The sequence below is a fragment of the Silurus aristotelis genome (genome assembly GCF_946808225.1).
Source record: "Silurus aristotelis genome assembly, chromosome: 4".
Classification (NCBI taxonomy): domain Eukaryota; kingdom Metazoa; phylum Chordata; class Actinopteri; order Siluriformes; family Siluridae; genus Silurus; species Silurus aristotelis.
The window spans coordinates 1,978,495-1,997,829 of NC_139577.1; the positions used below are offsets into that span (position 1 = coordinate 1,978,495).

The 19,335-nt window shown below is 38.1% G+C and overlaps 1 protein-coding gene across 11 annotated transcripts in view; it reads left to right on the forward strand.

Annotated features, from left to right (window-relative positions):
* Positions 1 to 19,335, forward strand: part of LOC310724820 (CUB and sushi domain-containing protein 1) — a 368,464-nt gene that overhangs the window by 289,817 nt on the left and 59,312 nt on the right. For all 11 annotated transcript variants that reach the window (XM_083539181.1, XM_083539178.1, XM_083539179.1 and 8 more), the window contains 3 exons: positions 4,234 to 4,428; positions 15,582 to 15,698; positions 17,849 to 17,962. In XM_083539181.1, coding sequence (XP_083395307.1) covers positions 4,234 to 4,428; positions 15,582 to 15,698; positions 17,849 to 17,962 — 426 coding nt within the window. The remainder of the gene's footprint in view (positions 1 to 4,233; positions 4,429 to 15,581; positions 15,699 to 17,848; positions 17,963 to 19,335) is intronic.

Here is a 19,335-nt window from a genome sequence, read left to right on the forward strand (position 1 = left end):
CTGTTGGTTTTGCATTTATGAACCCTTTTTTTTGCCATCTAATGTTTTGCTAGCTTGATCTTGTACTTACATAGGAGCTTTAAAGCACTTTTAATTAGTATTAAGGTATTACAGGTATAAGTCTTACAGGTAGTTTTTGTATAAAAATGTTTAGATATTTAGAATAAAATAGCTAGAATAACTAGAATAAAAAATAAGACAGCAACAATTTTATATCATTGAATCAAAATGAGGGTCCCTATAAAAAAGTCCCCAAATAGGGGTCCCCATATAAAGGTCCCCATATAACGGCCCCATATATAACGATCCTCATATAAAGGTCCCCATATAACGGCCCCATATATAACGATCCTCATATAAAGGTCCCCATATAACGATCCCTATAGAACGATTCCTATATAACAATCCCCATATAACGATCCCTATATAACGATCCCTATATAACGATCCTCATATAAAGGTCCCCATATAACGGTCCCCATATAACGATCCCTATATAACGATCCCTATATAACGATCCTCATATAAAGGTCCCCATATAACGGTCCCCATATAACGATTCCTATATAACAATCCCTATATAACGATCCTCATATAAAGGTCCCCATATAACGATCCCTATAGAACGGTCCCCATATAAAGGCCCCCATATAACGATCCCTATATAACGGTCCCCATATAAAGGTTACCATATAAAAGCGATAGCACAGGAAAAACAGAAGGTTTCAAGTTACAGTAAAAAAAAATGCATCTTTCCCTTTTTTATGGTGTATTTGATATCTAAATCCTAGAAATATGATTGATTTTTTATATTACTAGATGAATTAAGAATACTGTCATATAAATAAGTGGTCCAATCATTTCTTATTTTCTACGACCTCACATTATTGACAGTATTGTCATGTGCAATGCAGGGTATTACATTTAGTGTCTGTGAAAAAGACATTCTCCCTGCTATTGTAACTGTCTCTTCTATTTAGCTTTGCAATCATTAAGGAAAGGGGACACATGCAAAGCGAAAAGGTTTCGAGTATAAATATAAATTTGAACCTCTTCGCATTTTATATAATTAAGACCCAAATATTAAACAGCACCTAAAAATAATATTTGCAGTTTTATGTTGTCATGTGATTTACATCATACTGAATTGTACCAGGCATGCGTCTGTTGAATAGCGTAGTACATGTTTGGCGGAATAACAGCCGCTTTGTGATTAGCAGGAAAGTGCCAAATATGATAAATCCATTTTATAATATTATTAACCTTTCTAGTTGAATACCTAGTAATTTACATCAGGAGCAAATCACACTTGGTTTAAAGGACGTATTTATCAAATGTCAAAGCAATTTAGTGCCGTCACCGCATTTAGATGTACAGCGCCCACCCTTTAAAATGAGTATGGTTATTTTAAAAGATAGAATTGCGTAACATTGGCACTCGTTGGTAATTTTCTTTAGGTCTCCCGATCTAGGAATAGTGCATATTCTCCACAAAAAAATAAACCTTTTTAACAAAACAAGATTGTTTAATGTGATATTAAAGTAAAAAACCAAAGCAGTTCATTACTAATGATAATTATTGCCATTTTCAGCCAATCAACAAGCTTTCTACTGGTTTGATTATCATCGATTTAAGTTAAATTGTTCGTAACATATTTATAATGTGGAATTACAAATCTAGGGATAAAGGATGTAGAAGTAGGATAAAGGAGTACTTGGAAATCTATGAGGGTCTGAGTGGATGGTTCCCTCTGTCCAGTGTTTGTCCAGCAAATCCCACAGATGCTTAAATGGATTGAGATCTGGGAAATTTGGAACCACAAACTATATTAATTCCTGAACAATTTTCGCAAGCCACATTATCCTGAGGCCACTGGCTTTAGGAAATGCCGTATTCTAGATTAGTTCCCCTGTGAAACTGGAGCAGGCAGTCTAACCTTCGCTCTCCACATGCATCAGTGAGCCTTGGGCAACCATGTTTCTAAAGCTGGTTCACCACTTGTCCTTCCTATGTCTACTTCTGATAAGTACTACACACTGTGTTGAAGAGGAAGTGGAGGAAGCTATCCCTCGCTCTGGAGGGCAGGCTTTTCCTGTGGTCCCAATATACAGTACTAAGTAAACAACTCTATACTGTGGCTCAGAAAAATGTACAAAGTAAAAAGGAAGGGGCAGATGGCTGAGTCATTTATCATGTGACTTTGTTTGTAGATCTCGAATGTCCATGTTGTTATGTGCTGAACCTTTTTACTTTTTTGAGAGAAATCTCTACTGGCTCCCGAAGTCATCACTTTTCACACATAATGCACAAGTCAAATAGTGTCTGTATTGTATATTCATCTGTTCTCCCTAAAGACAAGGTATGTGGTGTTCAGGGATGATATCTGCTCACTGTGCCTTGTCTTAACACACCCTGGGATAACTTGTCCTTTGGAAGGGTGTTGTTTTACCCATAATGGCATGTAAGTGATGTCACATTTTTGGTGGTAAACAGTAAAGCTACATCTTGCTGTTATTTGTTTTCTATTTAATGCACGTCAGCTGTGTTTTTTATTCTACAAAGTAAATCTCTAATCTGCTATTGCTCATTACACACCAGTAGTCACAATCATTTTCTGAGTTATTGGTGGAAAGATATGCATGCAAAAGTACCATGATGTAGCGCAAAATAAATCTCAATTTAGTCTCCAGTTGGACAAAAAAGAAATCTACTAATTATAAAATGCTACAAGGCAACATTTCAAAGTGAAATTCTGGTTTTCCTTTGCGATTTACTTCCAATATCCATCTAATGCAATTTAGAAATTGTTTCCTAAACTTGGACACTCCAGATGTGGTATTACTGTAAAACCCACCCATGTCATTTGAGGAAGAGATTTAAAATGTAATTCAGCTTGTGTTCTTCATTTTACCATTTTGACATAATCTCCAGCCTCCTCCCGAATTCACTGCTCCCTAAACTGCGGGCCGAGAGAGAAGTGGGTCGTTAGCTGTAATTTTTTTGGCACAGCCTCCACACCATTTTTACATCTGTACTTGTCCTAGAATCAGGAGATATGGTGCATTGTGTATACAGCTCTCCTACGTTATACCCTAAAGCTAGAATTCCTGCTCCTCGTTCCTGTGAGATCAAACCAGATCCACGATCCTCACATGGTCAAATTCATACGATTCCTTGAAAAGATCATATGACTCATTCTCGACCTTTCAGCCTTTTCTTCCCTCGCCCCATTAGACATTTCTCCTTTTCTTTTTTTCATTTTCTTAAATTTACATTTACATCCATTTATGTTGATCCACTGCATATTACACGAGGCGCATTTCCATTCCAATAGGAGTAAATATACAACAGTGTTTACTGTAGGAATGACTGATGAACTGAAGCCAAATGCAAAACTGTTATAAGATGGTTATGGACGTATAATTATAGCAGTTATATTTCTTTTAATACCAGTAGCAACGTAGCACATAGCAGGTAACCACAAGAAACTACGATCTCAAAGATTCTCAAGAACAAAGCAAATGAAAACAAAAATTATTAGATTAGATTAGATTAGGTTAGATTCAACTTAACAGTTACAGTACAGAGTACAAGGACAGAGCCATATATATATATATATATATATATATACAATACAATAAACATATTATAGGACAAATTATAAATGTGAAGTAAAACAAGGGTATTATGAGAGAGATGGCTGATTTAGAATGTTATTAATACATGATTAATAGCTATAAAGAAATCTTCAGACTAGTTCCATGCCTCAGGACTGTCAGTCTGCAGAATGAAGCAAAGACATGAGGTTTTTACATTCACGTGTGAAAAATAAAAGATTGGAAACTGAAATAGATTCACGTTTTTATTATTAATATTTTTATGTTAAACATTCATTTCTGACTTCTTTTTCACTCTTAAAACACCCTGTGCTTATCGACCTATCAATCTGATAGATATAAAGATAAATAGATGATTTAATATGCCTGTGTTTATTGGGTAAAGCAGTGCAGTTGCATTTTAAATGTGGTGCTGATATTGCAGAGAGCAGTGTAACATTCTAATTTGTGAAGCATACCCATAGAACAGTGGTCATCATCAGTGGTGATGTTAAATCAGTGGTGATCATTATTATATTTTTAATTTAACTTGATGCATCTCACCAGTGGCCCTGCATCTAAAAAGCTGGTCTAATTAGTCTGATTATTCATTCGTTTTCACTTCCTGTATTTTCAGAAAAGCCAAGAGAGGCATGCTTCGACCCTGGCAACATTATGAACGGAACACGACTTGGGTTCGATTACAAACTCGGTTCTACAGTCACCTACGAATGTGATTCCGGCTACACAACCATGGGTCCAGCTACTCTCACCTGCACCATTGGTTCTGATGGGAAACCTGTATGGGACAAGGCTCTCCCCACATGCAAAGGTAAGACTGCATTGATTAGTAGACACCATCTGGCTACTCGTATCTTGCTTAAAAATTTTGTCCATATGGTCATATACAGATCATTGACCTGTTAAAAAGGGTATATTCAGCACTTAGATTTAGAGAAATGAGATACGATGTACTTACTTATGCTAGCACGATGATGGGGCGCCACCCAGAGAAGCTGAAAGTCAAGGTGCTTATCAAAGACGGTATTCATTTTCATTTGTTTGGTGTCCCGAGTGTTAATTGATTTAGCCTTTTGTTGCACGCATTGTTCTTCACTCTTCCTGTGCCAATACGCGACCCGTTATTTGTCGGCTTCTGATGCAGCCACCATTAGCTTCCACAGCAGGAGACAGATGCGAGCGAAGCCCAAGGCCGAGCTCTTTTGTGCCTCTATTGACAAATGGGAGCACTCGAGTGGTAACAAGTGACACTCACACTCACTCAGTCTCTTTCCATTTCAGACGTTATCTCCTCATTCTTTCCTTTTCTTGCATCCCAGCCACAACCCTCCCAACCCCCCCCCCCCCCCAACACACACACACACACACACACACACACACACACACACACACAAACCACCCCCCAATCTTTACTCTCTTCCCTGACAAACTCTTGCCTTTTTCTTCTGCCTCTGACTCACTTTCTTTTTCTCATGCACAGCAGAGCGAGTATCAAGCAATGGTTCTGTATGACAGAGCAGCCATCAGCTCAACTGCTTCTACTGCCAAACACACACGCACAATACAAGGATATGACAGCAGCTTTTTCCAGGAGATGTGCTCTCTGTTACATGTTTATCTCTTCCATGATATACTTTAAGCTTATATAAATATATATATATATATAGCTTGTCGAACCACATTAAGAAGCAAAAGCTTGAAGTGATCATCTTCTTTATCAGTCTCTCAGATTACCGTGAACACGTTTTGTCTCACTCTTTTTTACAACATTGCTCAGTTTATTGAGCTTTGCAGTCATACTCTTAGGATCCTGCCCCTGTATTTCGGTTGTCTTGTGGTCTGGACTTTGACTAGATCATTGCACCACCTACATTCGGCTCTTTTTTACCCGTTCTGCTGTAGATTTGCTGGTGTGCTCGGGATTCTTGATTGGTTGCATGCCCCAATATCGAACAAGCTTTTGGTCTCCATATTTGACTCTAGAATACTTTGTTATACAAAGGAATTCATCACCTCAAGTTGCCCAAGTCCTGTTGCCCAAATCATCACCCTTTCATCAACATGCTTGATAGTTGGTATGAGGTGTTTGAGCTGAGATGCATTGATTGGTTTTCGTGAAATGTTGTGCTCTGCATTATAACCAAATATCTCCTAATTGGTCTCATTTGTCCAAAGGACATCGTTTCAGAAAGTCTTGTGGTTTGTTTAGATGAATTTTGCAAACCTAAGCTTAGCTTTTTTTTTTTGAGAAGATACTTTCTCTTGGCAACCCTTCCAGACATTCAGTCTTTTGCTCATTTTATTGCTATAAACATCAACATGCTAACTGAGGACTGAAGATGTAACTAGATTTTTTTTTCGTACTTTCTCTGAGCATTGTCTGACCGTGAGGTAAATTGGCTGGGACGTCCACTCTTGAGAAGAATGGCAACTTTCCCACTTGTGAATGCTGTTCATTACTGTAGAATGATGGACTCTCAACTGTTTGAAAATGGCCTTATAACCCTTCCCAGTTTGATTGGAAGCAACAATTGCTTCTCTGAGATTATTGCTGATGTCTTTCCTCCTTGACGTTGTGTTAACGTACACCAAAATGCTCCAGATCAGCAAACTGCGAAATTTTGGCGGTTTTATAGAGGTGGTCACACTCGCTGATGATCAAAGAATCAAGTGCATGTAATTAGTAGCACCAGGCTACCAGCTTAAATCCAATGGAAGCATTAAGGTGTACCGTAATTTCCAGACTACAGCGCACCCATATATAAGCCGCAGGTGTCTACACTAATGTACTTTACACAGGCTTTAACGAAAGACACGTTACATACGGTGTAACGGGTGAAATATGTTGCGCTTCCTTTAGGAGCATAGCGGTATTTTAGGAATAGCATGCCAGAAGCGAGCTCTCCCTTCACCCAGACTCAACGCGTTACAACGGCTTGTATCTAAACAGTAGCCGACCAAGAAAGTCATTGTTCACTGTCTTCCTCCTTCCTTTCACAACTATTTCTCTCGGGAGTTTATCTTTTGGCATCGTCGTGCGTTTAAAAATCACCCCATGGAAGTTTTTTCTCCCGATGCCGTGCAGCTCAGAACACAGGTGAAGTGCGTTTTTTTTCGTTTCCGTTCCGAAATTTCATTGGTCTAATGTTATGGGGTTCAGTTTTTTGGCTTGAAGTTTGTGAAACCGGGAAAAACCCAGGAAAAATCCGTAAATAAGCCGCTTTGTTGTTTAAGCCGCGGGGTTCAAAACGTGGGGAAAAAGTAGCGGCTTATAGTCCGAAAAATACGGTACTTAATTTTTCCTAATTCCAGAGACTCTGGTACTACCATCATTAGCAAATAATGCCAAAATTACAAAACATTCAGCTTGTTGAGATCCGAGCTGATTGGGTTTTACAAACCAGTTCATGAGCAATGTCACTGATTCTGCATCCAGCTTCAACCCTGTTATCAGTAACACATTGTTCTATCATGGGAAAAAATACTGTCAGTGTTTATTGTGGTTGTATTTTCGTTTATTTTTTTTGGTTTTGTTTGTCTTGAAGCACAGCTGCATTTTGGAGTATAACAATTTCAAACGGAGATGTGTGCAGAGGGAATGGACATTAGGGAATGGCAATAAAATGACAGACAAATCCTCCACACCGTAATCATAAAAAAATATAAGCCACATAATATACAGTATTCAGGCTATGGTCACGGCTTAAACATGTATGATGTTTTATATATTTTACAGGTTATATGTCAAATAAAGAATGAAATAAATAACATCTATTGTATCTTTAAGACTGCGGCTGTGAGTTGATTTAAAGGAGAGAAAAAAAAATGTCTTTTATATGTAATTGAAACGGTTGAATTGATGGGCGAGACGCGTTCTTTACTACAACAAGGGTGTATCGAAGGGTGTATTGCATTGAAATGCTATTTAAGTTCCCTGGGATTGATTTTCCCCCATGAATTGTGAGCTGCTAGAAGTATTAGAAGCGCATTGTAACTGTACTCATTTAGAGGTCAAACACTCTGTTGAAGTGTACCAGAGCACTGAGCAATGAGTCAGTGTGAGTTTTCCTCCCTCACTGCTCTGTTTGCACTACTTTAGCAGCCGTTTAACCGCAATTACATCAAATTCACCATTTTGTGTTTTGTTTCTGTTTGTTTGAAAGGTGCAATGCTGAAAGAATAAGCAGAGATAGTCATGGTCCATTGATTTGGAGACGGGGCACAAGGAGGTTAATCCTTTTACTTGCTTGTTAAATGGAGTGTTGTGTCTGGCCAACATGGATGGCGATCACTATGCATTCATATCCATATCCCATACACTTTACCCAGCAATAGCACTTTGGACTACCAAACCTCAGTGGACTACCAAACCCATCCAGCACAAGTAGTGGACCAAGGGAATGCCACTCTGTGTGTTTATAATATATATATATATATATATATATATATATATATATATATATATATATATATATATATATATATATATATATATATATATATATATATTAGATGATGTTATAAGTTTACTCATAACACCAAAGCACATTCGTATCTGTTATACCTCAAATTAATACTTTGCAAGTTTTTAATACTCTAATTAACATGGCTCTGGACAAATATTGATGTTTTATGCAACTGTATGTTTATCATTTGTAAAACCAAACTCAAGACAAAATATTCTTGTAAATGTTTTAAAGCAATTTTGATGTTTTAAATTACGTTAATCATCAGGACACCAAACGGAACTTGCTGTGTTTCCACACGGACTGTTTTAATTGCCGGATGTGTGCATCATGGCGGATTTTGGTGCTTGATTTGAGACTTGGTGCATTTAGTTTATTTATTTTTTTATATCTGAGTAAAGAAAGGAACTCTCTCTCTCTCTCTCTTTTACATGGGTCATTTACTTAACATTATCTATCACTTTTTTTATTTTGGCAACCTGTAAGCGCACAGCCAGAACGTCAGCGCAACAACTGTGGGAAAAGTACATTTTGTATCTAATGTGGGAAAAGGCCATAGACTAGGTTAATGGGTTTAATGACATAATGAAAGAGTTAATGGTGCCTGATGCACCCCTATTAGTTAAATTAGTTAATTAGACCCTAACTGCACATACTGTATATGCACCTGCCATTTATATGCTAACAATATGTAAACCTAACGTTGTGCAAAAAATGGATATTTTACAGCCTGTTAAGGTGTAAATTGGGTAAATATGTCTTGCAAAAAGAAGCACTGCGAATGTCTAGCTCAAATTGAGAAAATTATGATAGTTAATATTATATTTAAATATCATTTTCATATATTAAAATTCCATAACCGATGAACTGAAATTCGCAGAGCGTTTTAACAATTATTTCTAATAACAAAATAAATAAATTTACATATTGATAAGGCACCTTGAGGAACTTGGAACCTTTTAAATGTACTTGGTGCTTTATTTAACATGGTTTATTATTTCATTATTTAACTAAATATGTAAAAAAAAAAAAAAAAAAATTTAACTGATACTTGGACTAATTTACTTGTTTAGTAATGAAAAATATTTATTTAATTTTGGCTGAAGGCTTTGAGAATTTATTACACCAGTGCTTTCTTAAAAAAAGTTCCTTTTAACCTGGTACTTTTTTCATAAAGGCAAAGCTAGTTTGAATTTAAGACATAAAACTCTTGTAATTCAATTCACTTGCGATGGTATTGGCAATATAGTTTCACAAACTTTTTAAAACCTTTACTCTTCATTCTGAATCTTTAAAATAATGTCTATTAGATTAAAAAAATCACTAAAACTGCATTAATGGTCCAGGATATATGTACAGATGTGCTTCTGGTTTTCAGAACATCTGCACTTATTATTATTGCTAGTTTAACTACTCAACTACTAGTCTCATCATAGTTGATAATCTACACTATCATTTACTGCTATACCTACTAAATCCAGCATACAACCACAAGCGAATCATCAGAAAATCTTAATTGTTTAAATGTATTTTTCCCTAATGGAACTCATACACTCATACTCATACATACACACATCTTGCCCAGATATCAGGTGCAGGTAAAGTCATTCACACATCAGTCTTTATTCATATTTATAAAACAATAAAAATGTGTGCCCGAGTGTATACAACGAATTTATAGATCATTCCTGGAATCCACAAGAACCATGCAAGGATGCTTGCGTTAGTGTTGCCACCCCTCATTATTCTTATGCCACCCCCCTTGCCACCCCATTAATAATTTTCAATAACTCTTTGAGTTTAAAATGCAGAAAAATTTAATATCTCTTCATCATGGCACCTGTTAGTGGGTGGATACACAGTATTTAGTAGACATTTTGTCCTCAAAGTTGACGTATTGGAAGCAGGAAAAAAGGATTTGATCGAGTTTGATGCAAATTAGGCAGCGAAGGCTGACCCGTGTGGTCTGAGACAACCGACGAGCTCCTGTAGCTCAAAATGCTGAAGAAGGTAATCCTGTTAATGCTCTATAAGTCTGGAGGACTGTTTTGGGAGCAAAGGGGGTCCACCACAATATCATGCAGGTGCTCAGTGTACACTTACCTGGTTCAGAACATGGACACAAACTATAAAAAATAACCAAAGAATGTAGGTTTAAGTCATTGTAAAACATTACCCGGTGTTAGAAAGCCGATTGTAAGAACTTTAGTAAGACATGAGACAATGCTGTGAGCATTTTTCTGCTTTTCTTCCAAAGCTTCAGAGGAAGCAGGCAGTCTCATGGCAGATATGCAGATCAGGAAGATGAAGAAGACTCCATATGAATGTTAAGCCCCACTCATGGATTATACCTAATGTTTTTCCGCATTATTGGCCTTTCCACTGTGCTTTCATGAAAAGTACAACCTCCTATTTTCTTTTCTGTTATACCTTCTAACACCTGATAAACATCCGCCCTGCCAGTTTAATAAGGGTAACAAGTTTAACGTCCTTAAGAAAGACCGATGTGATCTGCAGGTGGTGTCTTGCATCGTTAACGGCAGGTTCAGAAGAGAAACGCGAACGGTGCGAGGCCGCTGCTTTATTTTTAATGCTTACCAAATGAGGAGTCGCCGGCCGTGTGCCATTTTATCTACTGTTATTTTTTTTCTTCTCTCTGACTGCTGATGCACTGTTCACCACTTCCTTGGGCTTTGAGACAAAACTAAAGAAGTGAGATTCCTTTAAATAATGAAGGATTCTCTCCCCGTCGCTCCCCCTACCTTGTTTCTCTCACCCAAACGGATCTTTTATTCGTTTCCATAGTAACTAAAAGACTGTCTCTGTGCCGAAGCGTGAGGAATCTGTCGTGACTGTGGATGGAGGCGGAAGGACCTAGTGTGGGGGAACAGCGCCTTCTAGAGGCTGCACGAGCAAAGGAACAGGAGCGAATAAAATATGAATCATACAGAATTACGTTCGTATAAACGTGTCTGTATTCTGAATTTGGAAAATACTTGTGTGTGTGTGTGTGTGTGTGTGTGTTCTGTATCTCTTCTTATTAAGCTCCCATGTCTTCGATCTCCTGATATTCACTGTCTCTCTGTTTTTGTCTCTGCCTCGTCTGTCCCATGTGTTTCTTGAACTCTTTGACTCTTTCTCCCGATCCTCTTGCTGTTTCTCATTGTTGCTCCTCTCTCTTTCTCTCTCTTTCTCTCTCTATGAAAGTAATTGGTCAGTGAGAAGGTGGGAGTTGGATTGCAGTCACAACTGTTTTCTCTTGAAGCCCATATAAAGGATGAGCTCATGAATCAACTCAGTGTCCAGCTGTTAGCAATGCAGTATGTAAGGGTCTTGACCTGATGCCTGGCATTGAAAAGGAAAACCAGATCTGTGCTGCTTGTTAGTTAAAATCCCAGAACAACCAAGCTGCCACTGCTGGGCCCTGGAGCATTCACCAGAGCTGCACAGGTTGTTGCTTGGATCCTCTTTTACTCCTCCATAACGACATCTCAGAGCTGCTTGATGTTAGACACATTGCACCTCTCGACCTTCCGCTTGAGGATCCCCATAGGTTCTCAATAGGGTTCAGGTCGGGAGACATACTTGGCCACTCCTTCACTTTCAGAAAGGCCGTTGTCACCTTGGCGTTGTGTTTGGGGTTGTTTTTATGTTGTAAAACTGCCCAGTTTCTGAAAGGAGGGCATCATGTTGTCCTTCAGAATGTCACAGTACATGTTGGAATCCATGTTTTCCTCAATGAACCGCAGATCCTCAGTTTCAGCAGCACTCATGCAGTCCCAGACCATGATGCTACCACCACCATGCTTGACTGTAGGCAAGACGAAATTGGCTTGGTGCTCCTCACCAGGGCGTCGCCACACATGCTGGACACCATCTGAGCCAAACAAGTTTATCTTAGTCTCATCAAACCACAGGATATGGTTCCAATAATTCATGCACTTGGACAGGTCATCTTCAGCAAACTTTTTGCAGGCGTTCTTGTGATCCAGCTTCGGAAGCTCTCCTTCTGGGACAACGGGATGTGAGAATTGGACTCAAAGCACTCAATTTTAACTGCTCTAATACAAGATACATACATTTGTCTGGTCCTGTTAAGCAGACAAAAACATGAACATGATGAATAGGATGTGTGACGTTGCCCAGTTACTCTTCCTACAGCTGTTATCACTAAGGGTGTACTCACTTTTGTTGCCAGTTATTTAAAATATACCCAATTTTCATTTCTATAGTATTGTCCCTATTGCTGTAATGTGAGGGGTGTACTCACTTTTGTGAGATACTGTAATTGTTACTTTTATTTCCCTGCAGTTTTCTCAGTTTCTCTACATAAATCTCGGCTAACTCTTAACTTAAAAAATCGGCTGACACACACCGAGCTTTTTATTATTATTTTGCAAAAGTGTGTGTGCCCGTCTCGGAGTTCTGGTTCGAATTTCAAAGTGAAAGCAAACTTAATTCATTTTATTAATGTCACTGTTCATTCTTCTGACTGTGTCAGCGGTAAAAGTCACGTTATTCAATATGGATAAGGAGGAAAAAAAATGACTCCGGGGGACAAAATGTCAAAATCCAAAGTTTCTGATGAAAAAAGCATTTGAAAGTAATCACCGAAACATTTTGCTTATTTAAGACACACGACCACAAGATTCTTGCTTTTAATCGTGCGAGGATTACATTTTTTTTTTTTTATCAAAGTTCGAAAAACCGTGAAACTCTAACACATAATAGATTCATCTTTCAGACGCATCATTCAGAAATGAAGTGTCTTTCTTTCTAACCTTCTTACCTGCTGCAAAGTAAAGTTGATGTTATCAAAGGTGTTTTATATGCAGCTTCATTCTAGGCAGTAATTTCTTTAATTCTCTCCCTCCATCCTTGTGCTCACACAGGCATTGTGATCAGATGAAGGAGCTGAGCAGTGGGTGCCCGAGCCCACAGGCTTCGCTCAGACTGGATGTGCTGAGAATCTCAATCAAAGATCATTGTAGCAAAGAGCACAGGGATGAAAGGAAAAAGGCAGGAGGAGAAAGATCACAGGTGGAGGGGTTGAACAAAAAGAGGAAAATAAAGGGGGGGGGGGGTGTTTATGATCCACAGTAATATAAAATGACAAGATCTTAAAATGTAAATAGGCAAATGTCTGTAAGTCTCATCGTGGCTTATCAACAGTTTTAGAGCTCAGTTTGTTCACGTGTCATTCCTGACAGTACTGTATATGTAACTGTGTGTATATACTATATATATATATATATATATATATATATATATATATATATATATATATATATATATATATATATATATATATACAGTGTTGTGCTCGTTACTAAAAAATAGTAACAAGTTACAGTTACTCGTTACCTCATTCGAAAAGTAACTCAGTTACTTTGTTGATTGTTTACACCAAAAAGTAAAGCGTTACTGTTAAAAGTAACTTTTTAGTTACTTTTTTAAAGAACGTTCTTTAATGTTCCCATTAATGCCCTTTTATGCGTTATGGTCTACAAACACAAAACTGACTTAAACACAGTCATTTTTAAACACTATTTTATTAAAGTCAGAGCAGCACAAACTGAATATATCACAAGGATTTCTGAAATAAACAACAAAACAAGCTGAATAATATATTCACAATCAAAAACTAAAGTGGCTTCTGCTTCATAAAAGCTGTTGTGTTAAACTCTTAAAAATGTTCCTTTCACAGCTGAAGTATGAAAACTATCCACAATGTAGAACAGAACACCGGGTTAGCTTCTAGCTTCTAGCTTCTGGATGGAGTTTCTGGGGTTGCTGCTATCGCAGTAGATACGACCTTTGAACCAGAAAGACACAGCTTACATTTGACTAAAAAGTTTTTGTCTTTATGCTCAACTAAAGTGAAATAATGAGCATATTTCCACTTTGAGAAACTCGTCTTGCTCTCGCCTCGCCTCGCCATTACTGCAGCACAGACCTGAATAAACGGAGACACGCCCACAGCGCGTCTTCTTCGTGTTTACAGTGGTTCATCCACCAATCCTACAATGCGTCTCTGCTGTAAGCAGGTTAGACTGTAGGCTACACTTCAGCCCAAATTCATTCATTTATAAAAGTAATGGGTAACGCACCATACGGTAACGGAGTTACTTTATTTAGTATTAGTATTTTAGACAGTATTAGTTACTGTCAAAAGTAAATTCGTTACAGTAACGCGTTACTGCCCAACACTGTATATATATGACGCTCTGTTATTATCTTATAGAAAAATCGGTTCTCTGTCCTTAATTTGTCATCCTGCAAAAAAAAATCAGTTTCACTACCCGAATGTTCAGTAACGAGGCACTTTTTCATAATAAAATATTCAGTTGTGATTTCAGGAATTTTCAGGAACTAAAGAGACATTATTTCTTGTACTAACAAGATCCTTTTTCTTCTAACTTTTTTTAGTATCTCGTAACTTTTTTTTTAGTAATACAAAATGCTTTTTTTTGGTTCTTGCAATGCACTTTCATAAACTAAAGTATTGTGACACCAGACTTCTCCAGCTGTACAGTATGTGGTTCTTTCCCTGAACTGTTACCACAAAGATGGAGGCGCACAATTGAATAAAATCTTGAGTGGAGATCTTTGGAATGAACTGGAACCCTGACTGAACCTCTGGCCTCCTCACTTGAATTAGAACCTGACTTTATTCATATAAAGAATGAGCAAAAATCTCCACAACTACACTCAATAATCACGTGGAAACATTTTCCCAGAAGAGTGGACACATGGCCACATCTTATGGTCAGGTGTCCATGAACATTTGTTTATATAGTGTATGTCATATCAAAATCTAAACATGCAGAATGACACTTATTTATTTAACCCTTTAACCTTTGTGTATTTATTGTATTACCGTATTTCCCTTTCGCCGAGATCGTTTTTTTCTACTCGAATTAAAAAAAGCGATCAAATCGCTGTATCAACGATACAACGTTTTAAAAATCTATGTTAAAACAAAACAAAGGTAAATACAGCTTTCAGCGAGACATTATCGGCTTGCTTTGTCTGGTGTTTTTCAGACCAGTACACTCCGTGGGTTATTAGCTGCCCTGATATCGAGTTATTGGTTCATGCTGTGCCTCATCATTAATATAGAACAGTTCGGCCTGAGCTCTAAAGTCAAAGCATTGCTGGTAGTATTCACACTACAAGGTCTCAAATTGGATCCCGTGTAACCGACGTATTATTAAAAGTCATTTCATACGCTGAACGTAAACAGCAAACATGCGCAAAATACGCAATTTAGATAACGTTAATGTCTGTAATATTTTAATGTATTGAATAAAGGAATTTAGATCTCTGTGATAGGTGAATGTAGACAAGCCTAAAGGTGCAGTTTGAGCAAACATGCTTTCCTACTGTGAAATCAAGTGTTTATCTTCTGTATTAGCTCCAGTCAAACCTATTAAATGCACGCTGATGTGTTACATTCTGAGCGGTTAATTCAGGGATCTCGTTCTTTCTTTATCAGCTCCATGTGGTGGACAGTACACGGGATCGGAAGGAGTGGTGCTATCTCCAAACTATCCTCACAATTACACTGCAAGCCAGACATGTTCTTACTTCATCAGTGTCTCTGCAGAGTTTGGTGAGTAACTAAAGGATTTTTTCATTTCATGGCTCAAAAATCACGGAGATTTAGGATATTTTGGATGTTCCGATCCGATACAGGTGTGCGTTGGTATTGGCATTTGTTGCATACCTTCACCACACACTTTTAATAGGATCACCCGACCAATCATGCGGAGTGAACCGAATTTTAGAAACTGCCACTTTCCCGGGATTTTTCATGCATAACATTCTATAGAGCTTTAAGGGAAAACCATGGTCCAACAAACAAACAAACACAAAAGACATTCAGTGAGCTACAGTTACTTTTGGTACAAATGGAGGGAAGATAAAAATGACCTCAGAGGCTCCAGTAACTCAAATAAGCAATCTGAACGAACGCAGAGTAGCAGGAAAGCATTTCAGAACAATGCCAAACCTGAGGCAGATGGGCTACAACAACAGAAGAACAAATCAGGTTCCAATTCTGTGAGCCAAGAAACTAGACAGTTGAAGATTCCACCAAAACTCAGCAGGGTCCATCAGGCTGTTCCTACACACCTGTATCTTTCATTAATTCTCTACGTTACAGAAAGCGTCATTATCGCTGTGGACATGATTGTAATTTTAACAGGATGTGTCACATGAGAAGAAGAAGAATGCATGAAATGTTCGAATTCTTCTTTTGGAACAGAAATCCCAGAATCTTTAATCGGATGAAATATACATATGCTAATATTAGCAGGTTCGTTAAGTTCGAAAGTTTAACTTTGCAGACTCAATTTTAAATCTTTTATATTTACCATCTAAAACTTCTATACAAAAATAATGAAAGAATAAACGAATCAAACACTTAAAAAAAAAAATCTTCCATAATGTTGACAGTGTGTGGAATATAAAACTCGGGCTGCTGCGTGGGATGAACCTGTAGGCATTGAGGAAATCCTCCAGCTCTGATATTTACATAGAATCAGTGTGAGTTTCCCCTCAGGCTCACGCAGAAGACAAGGGCAAACATCTAATTAAAGAGCAGATAATAGAGTTGGGTCGCTGTGTGGCTCCCTGCCTGGTCATGTCTCACACCGAATGCCCTGACACTTGCCCTGTACCAGTAATTGGCCGCCTCCCTCGTCCCAGCATGACGCACATGACCCCTGGCACTTCTGACAGCTTTACATCACCTAAGCTTTGGCTGGAGACCGAAGGCGATGCACAACTCCCTGCAGAGCGAACACTTACAATACAGGTGTAATGATAGTGCTGAAGCTACGAACATGGGCTGCGCATACAAAACAGAGGCATATAGGCGTCCAGGGAGAAATCTCCAGGAAGGTGTGGTGGAGGGGGGAGGGAGTTTGCAGCTGGAAACGCAGATGGGGGGGGGGGGTTTCTGCAGCTGGAAGAGTGGCTGCTTTAAATTCCTGTTTGATGCTAATATGGATATAAAGTAATTTTTTTTAGTTTAGTATATAACTGTGATGTTAAGGTATGTGGACTTCTTTAGAGAAGAGCTGATATTATTTGCTATATCACAGTTTTAATTAAATGAAGAACGCAAGGGTTACTCCTTGAGAGACCTTAGAGAAGATCTCGGCAACTTGGTGAGCAGAAAGGCGTCTCATCTGCAATAAATGCGGGACTTTATATGGGGATGGGCTACAAGAGCAGAAGACTACATAGAGATCTGAGGCCACACTGGAAGCATCTGCTGAAAACCAAACAGACCCCTCGATCTTCAACTGTCCAGGTTCTTGTTTTCAGCTGACAGAATGGAACCCTTGGAATCAGCAATACAGAGAAACCGCGATTCGTTTCAAGTAACAGTATTTGAATAATACGCTTCACCTATTTGTATTTATTCCTTCATTTTCACTAAGTGCTTCGTCCTGCACTGGGTCAGAGCCCACGCCTGTGAATACAGGACCTCACATACACATTTATATCAAGTTTAATCATCTAATCTAATAAAAAGCGATGAGATTGGAAAAGTGTTATATAAGATAAGACTCCTGTGATGAACACAGTGTGCAGGATGAACATTTATTCACACAATAAGTCGCCTGCCTGAGGGATGTGTGTATGTGTTGAAATGTATAAAATATCTAAGCACTTTATTTGGGTGTACCTCTCTTCTGTAGTGCATATAACAATGATGCGCTCTGTCCGTTTTATTTATTTTTTTCTCCTCAGTGGTCTTCGGGCAGTTTGCCTATTTCCAGACAGCTATGAATGACTCAGTCGAACTGTTTGATGGGCCAAATCACAATGCCAGGCTGCTGAGCTCCCTAGCTGGCTCTCATTCTGGTAAGTAATAGCTGTACCTTGTCCTTAGCATTTGTTGTTGACTTGGTTTCGCTTTGAAATGCATAAAATCCTTTGGGTGGTTGGGGGGGGGCAGAAATGAGCTGGCATACGCAGCCTTTACACTAAGCAGGAAAGACAATTAAGTGTGTGCAATTTAGCAGGAAAGGGAGTCATGAATGAGGCTTTAATGGCTTTATTCACAGAGAAGTGCATGGGGGCTGCAGAGGCACCGCTTAACCACGTCTTCTCTGATCTTTTGAACTGATTTGGAACTTGGCGTTCTTTGCGCATTCGTCTGCGTTAAAGGCGCAGTGCAATGCGGCTTTATTGCGTAGTTCGCCTTTAACGTGTGTAGGTAGGAGAATGCCTAGAAAGAAATTGCCTTTAATTCTGCATTCTTCCTAGGATTGATGAAGGCTATTGGACATAAACTATCTGTATGGCACTTTGATGCTTTCTTCTTTTTATGGTCCACCGTGCAACAATATAATCCCTCAAAGATGTGCTGTAAATTCTGTCTCAGCCTTTGAGCCCAGCGGGCCAGAAATCCTGCTAGGCCTGTCTTTTCATGCTAGAGTCATTAACCCTGCAGGTTCTGCCCAACATGTTGCTCACCATTAGAATCACCGGTATTTCTTTCTATATTTTTCCTTTTATTTTTTTTTTATGACAAAATTCTTTAGATTTTTAGGTCTACCTGGGAATTAGTTTTTACTAAGTAATTTTGTTAAGCCATCTATCTATCTATCTATCTATCTATCTATCTATCTATCTATCTATCTATCTATCTATCTATCTATCTATCTACATAATAAATATATATATATATATATATTTAGTTGTATTATTATGATTATTCTTCCAGAATTATTAATCAATCAGAAGGAGAAAAACATGAATAAATATTCGTTTAAAATCCATTATTAATCTGTAATGTATTCTATAATTGTAATTACACACAATATTAAATACACACAAAAAAAAACAATGAATGTATTATTACGCTGATGTTATTCCCATGAGCATGTAGTTCGCATAACATAAAATATCATATGCTATAATAGTGATGAATGAATGCAGCTGGAGTGATCTGACACTGTATTACAGATGTTTTTTGTAATTAAATATATCATTATATTCCCCTTTTTTCAAGCCATAAAGACAAAATAATCTGTCTTGTACCCCAGCGCAGGAAACACTAAAAGATTTACGCCAGTTGATACCTAAAATATCTAAAGTGACATTATGCTACAATGTTAGCATTAGCATTGTGTAAAATAAAAAGACATATAACGGTGTTTTGTATATCCACTAACCCAGGCTGGAGATACGGTGAGGAAACTACGTAGGTTCACTGTTCATGCCCAAGAGAG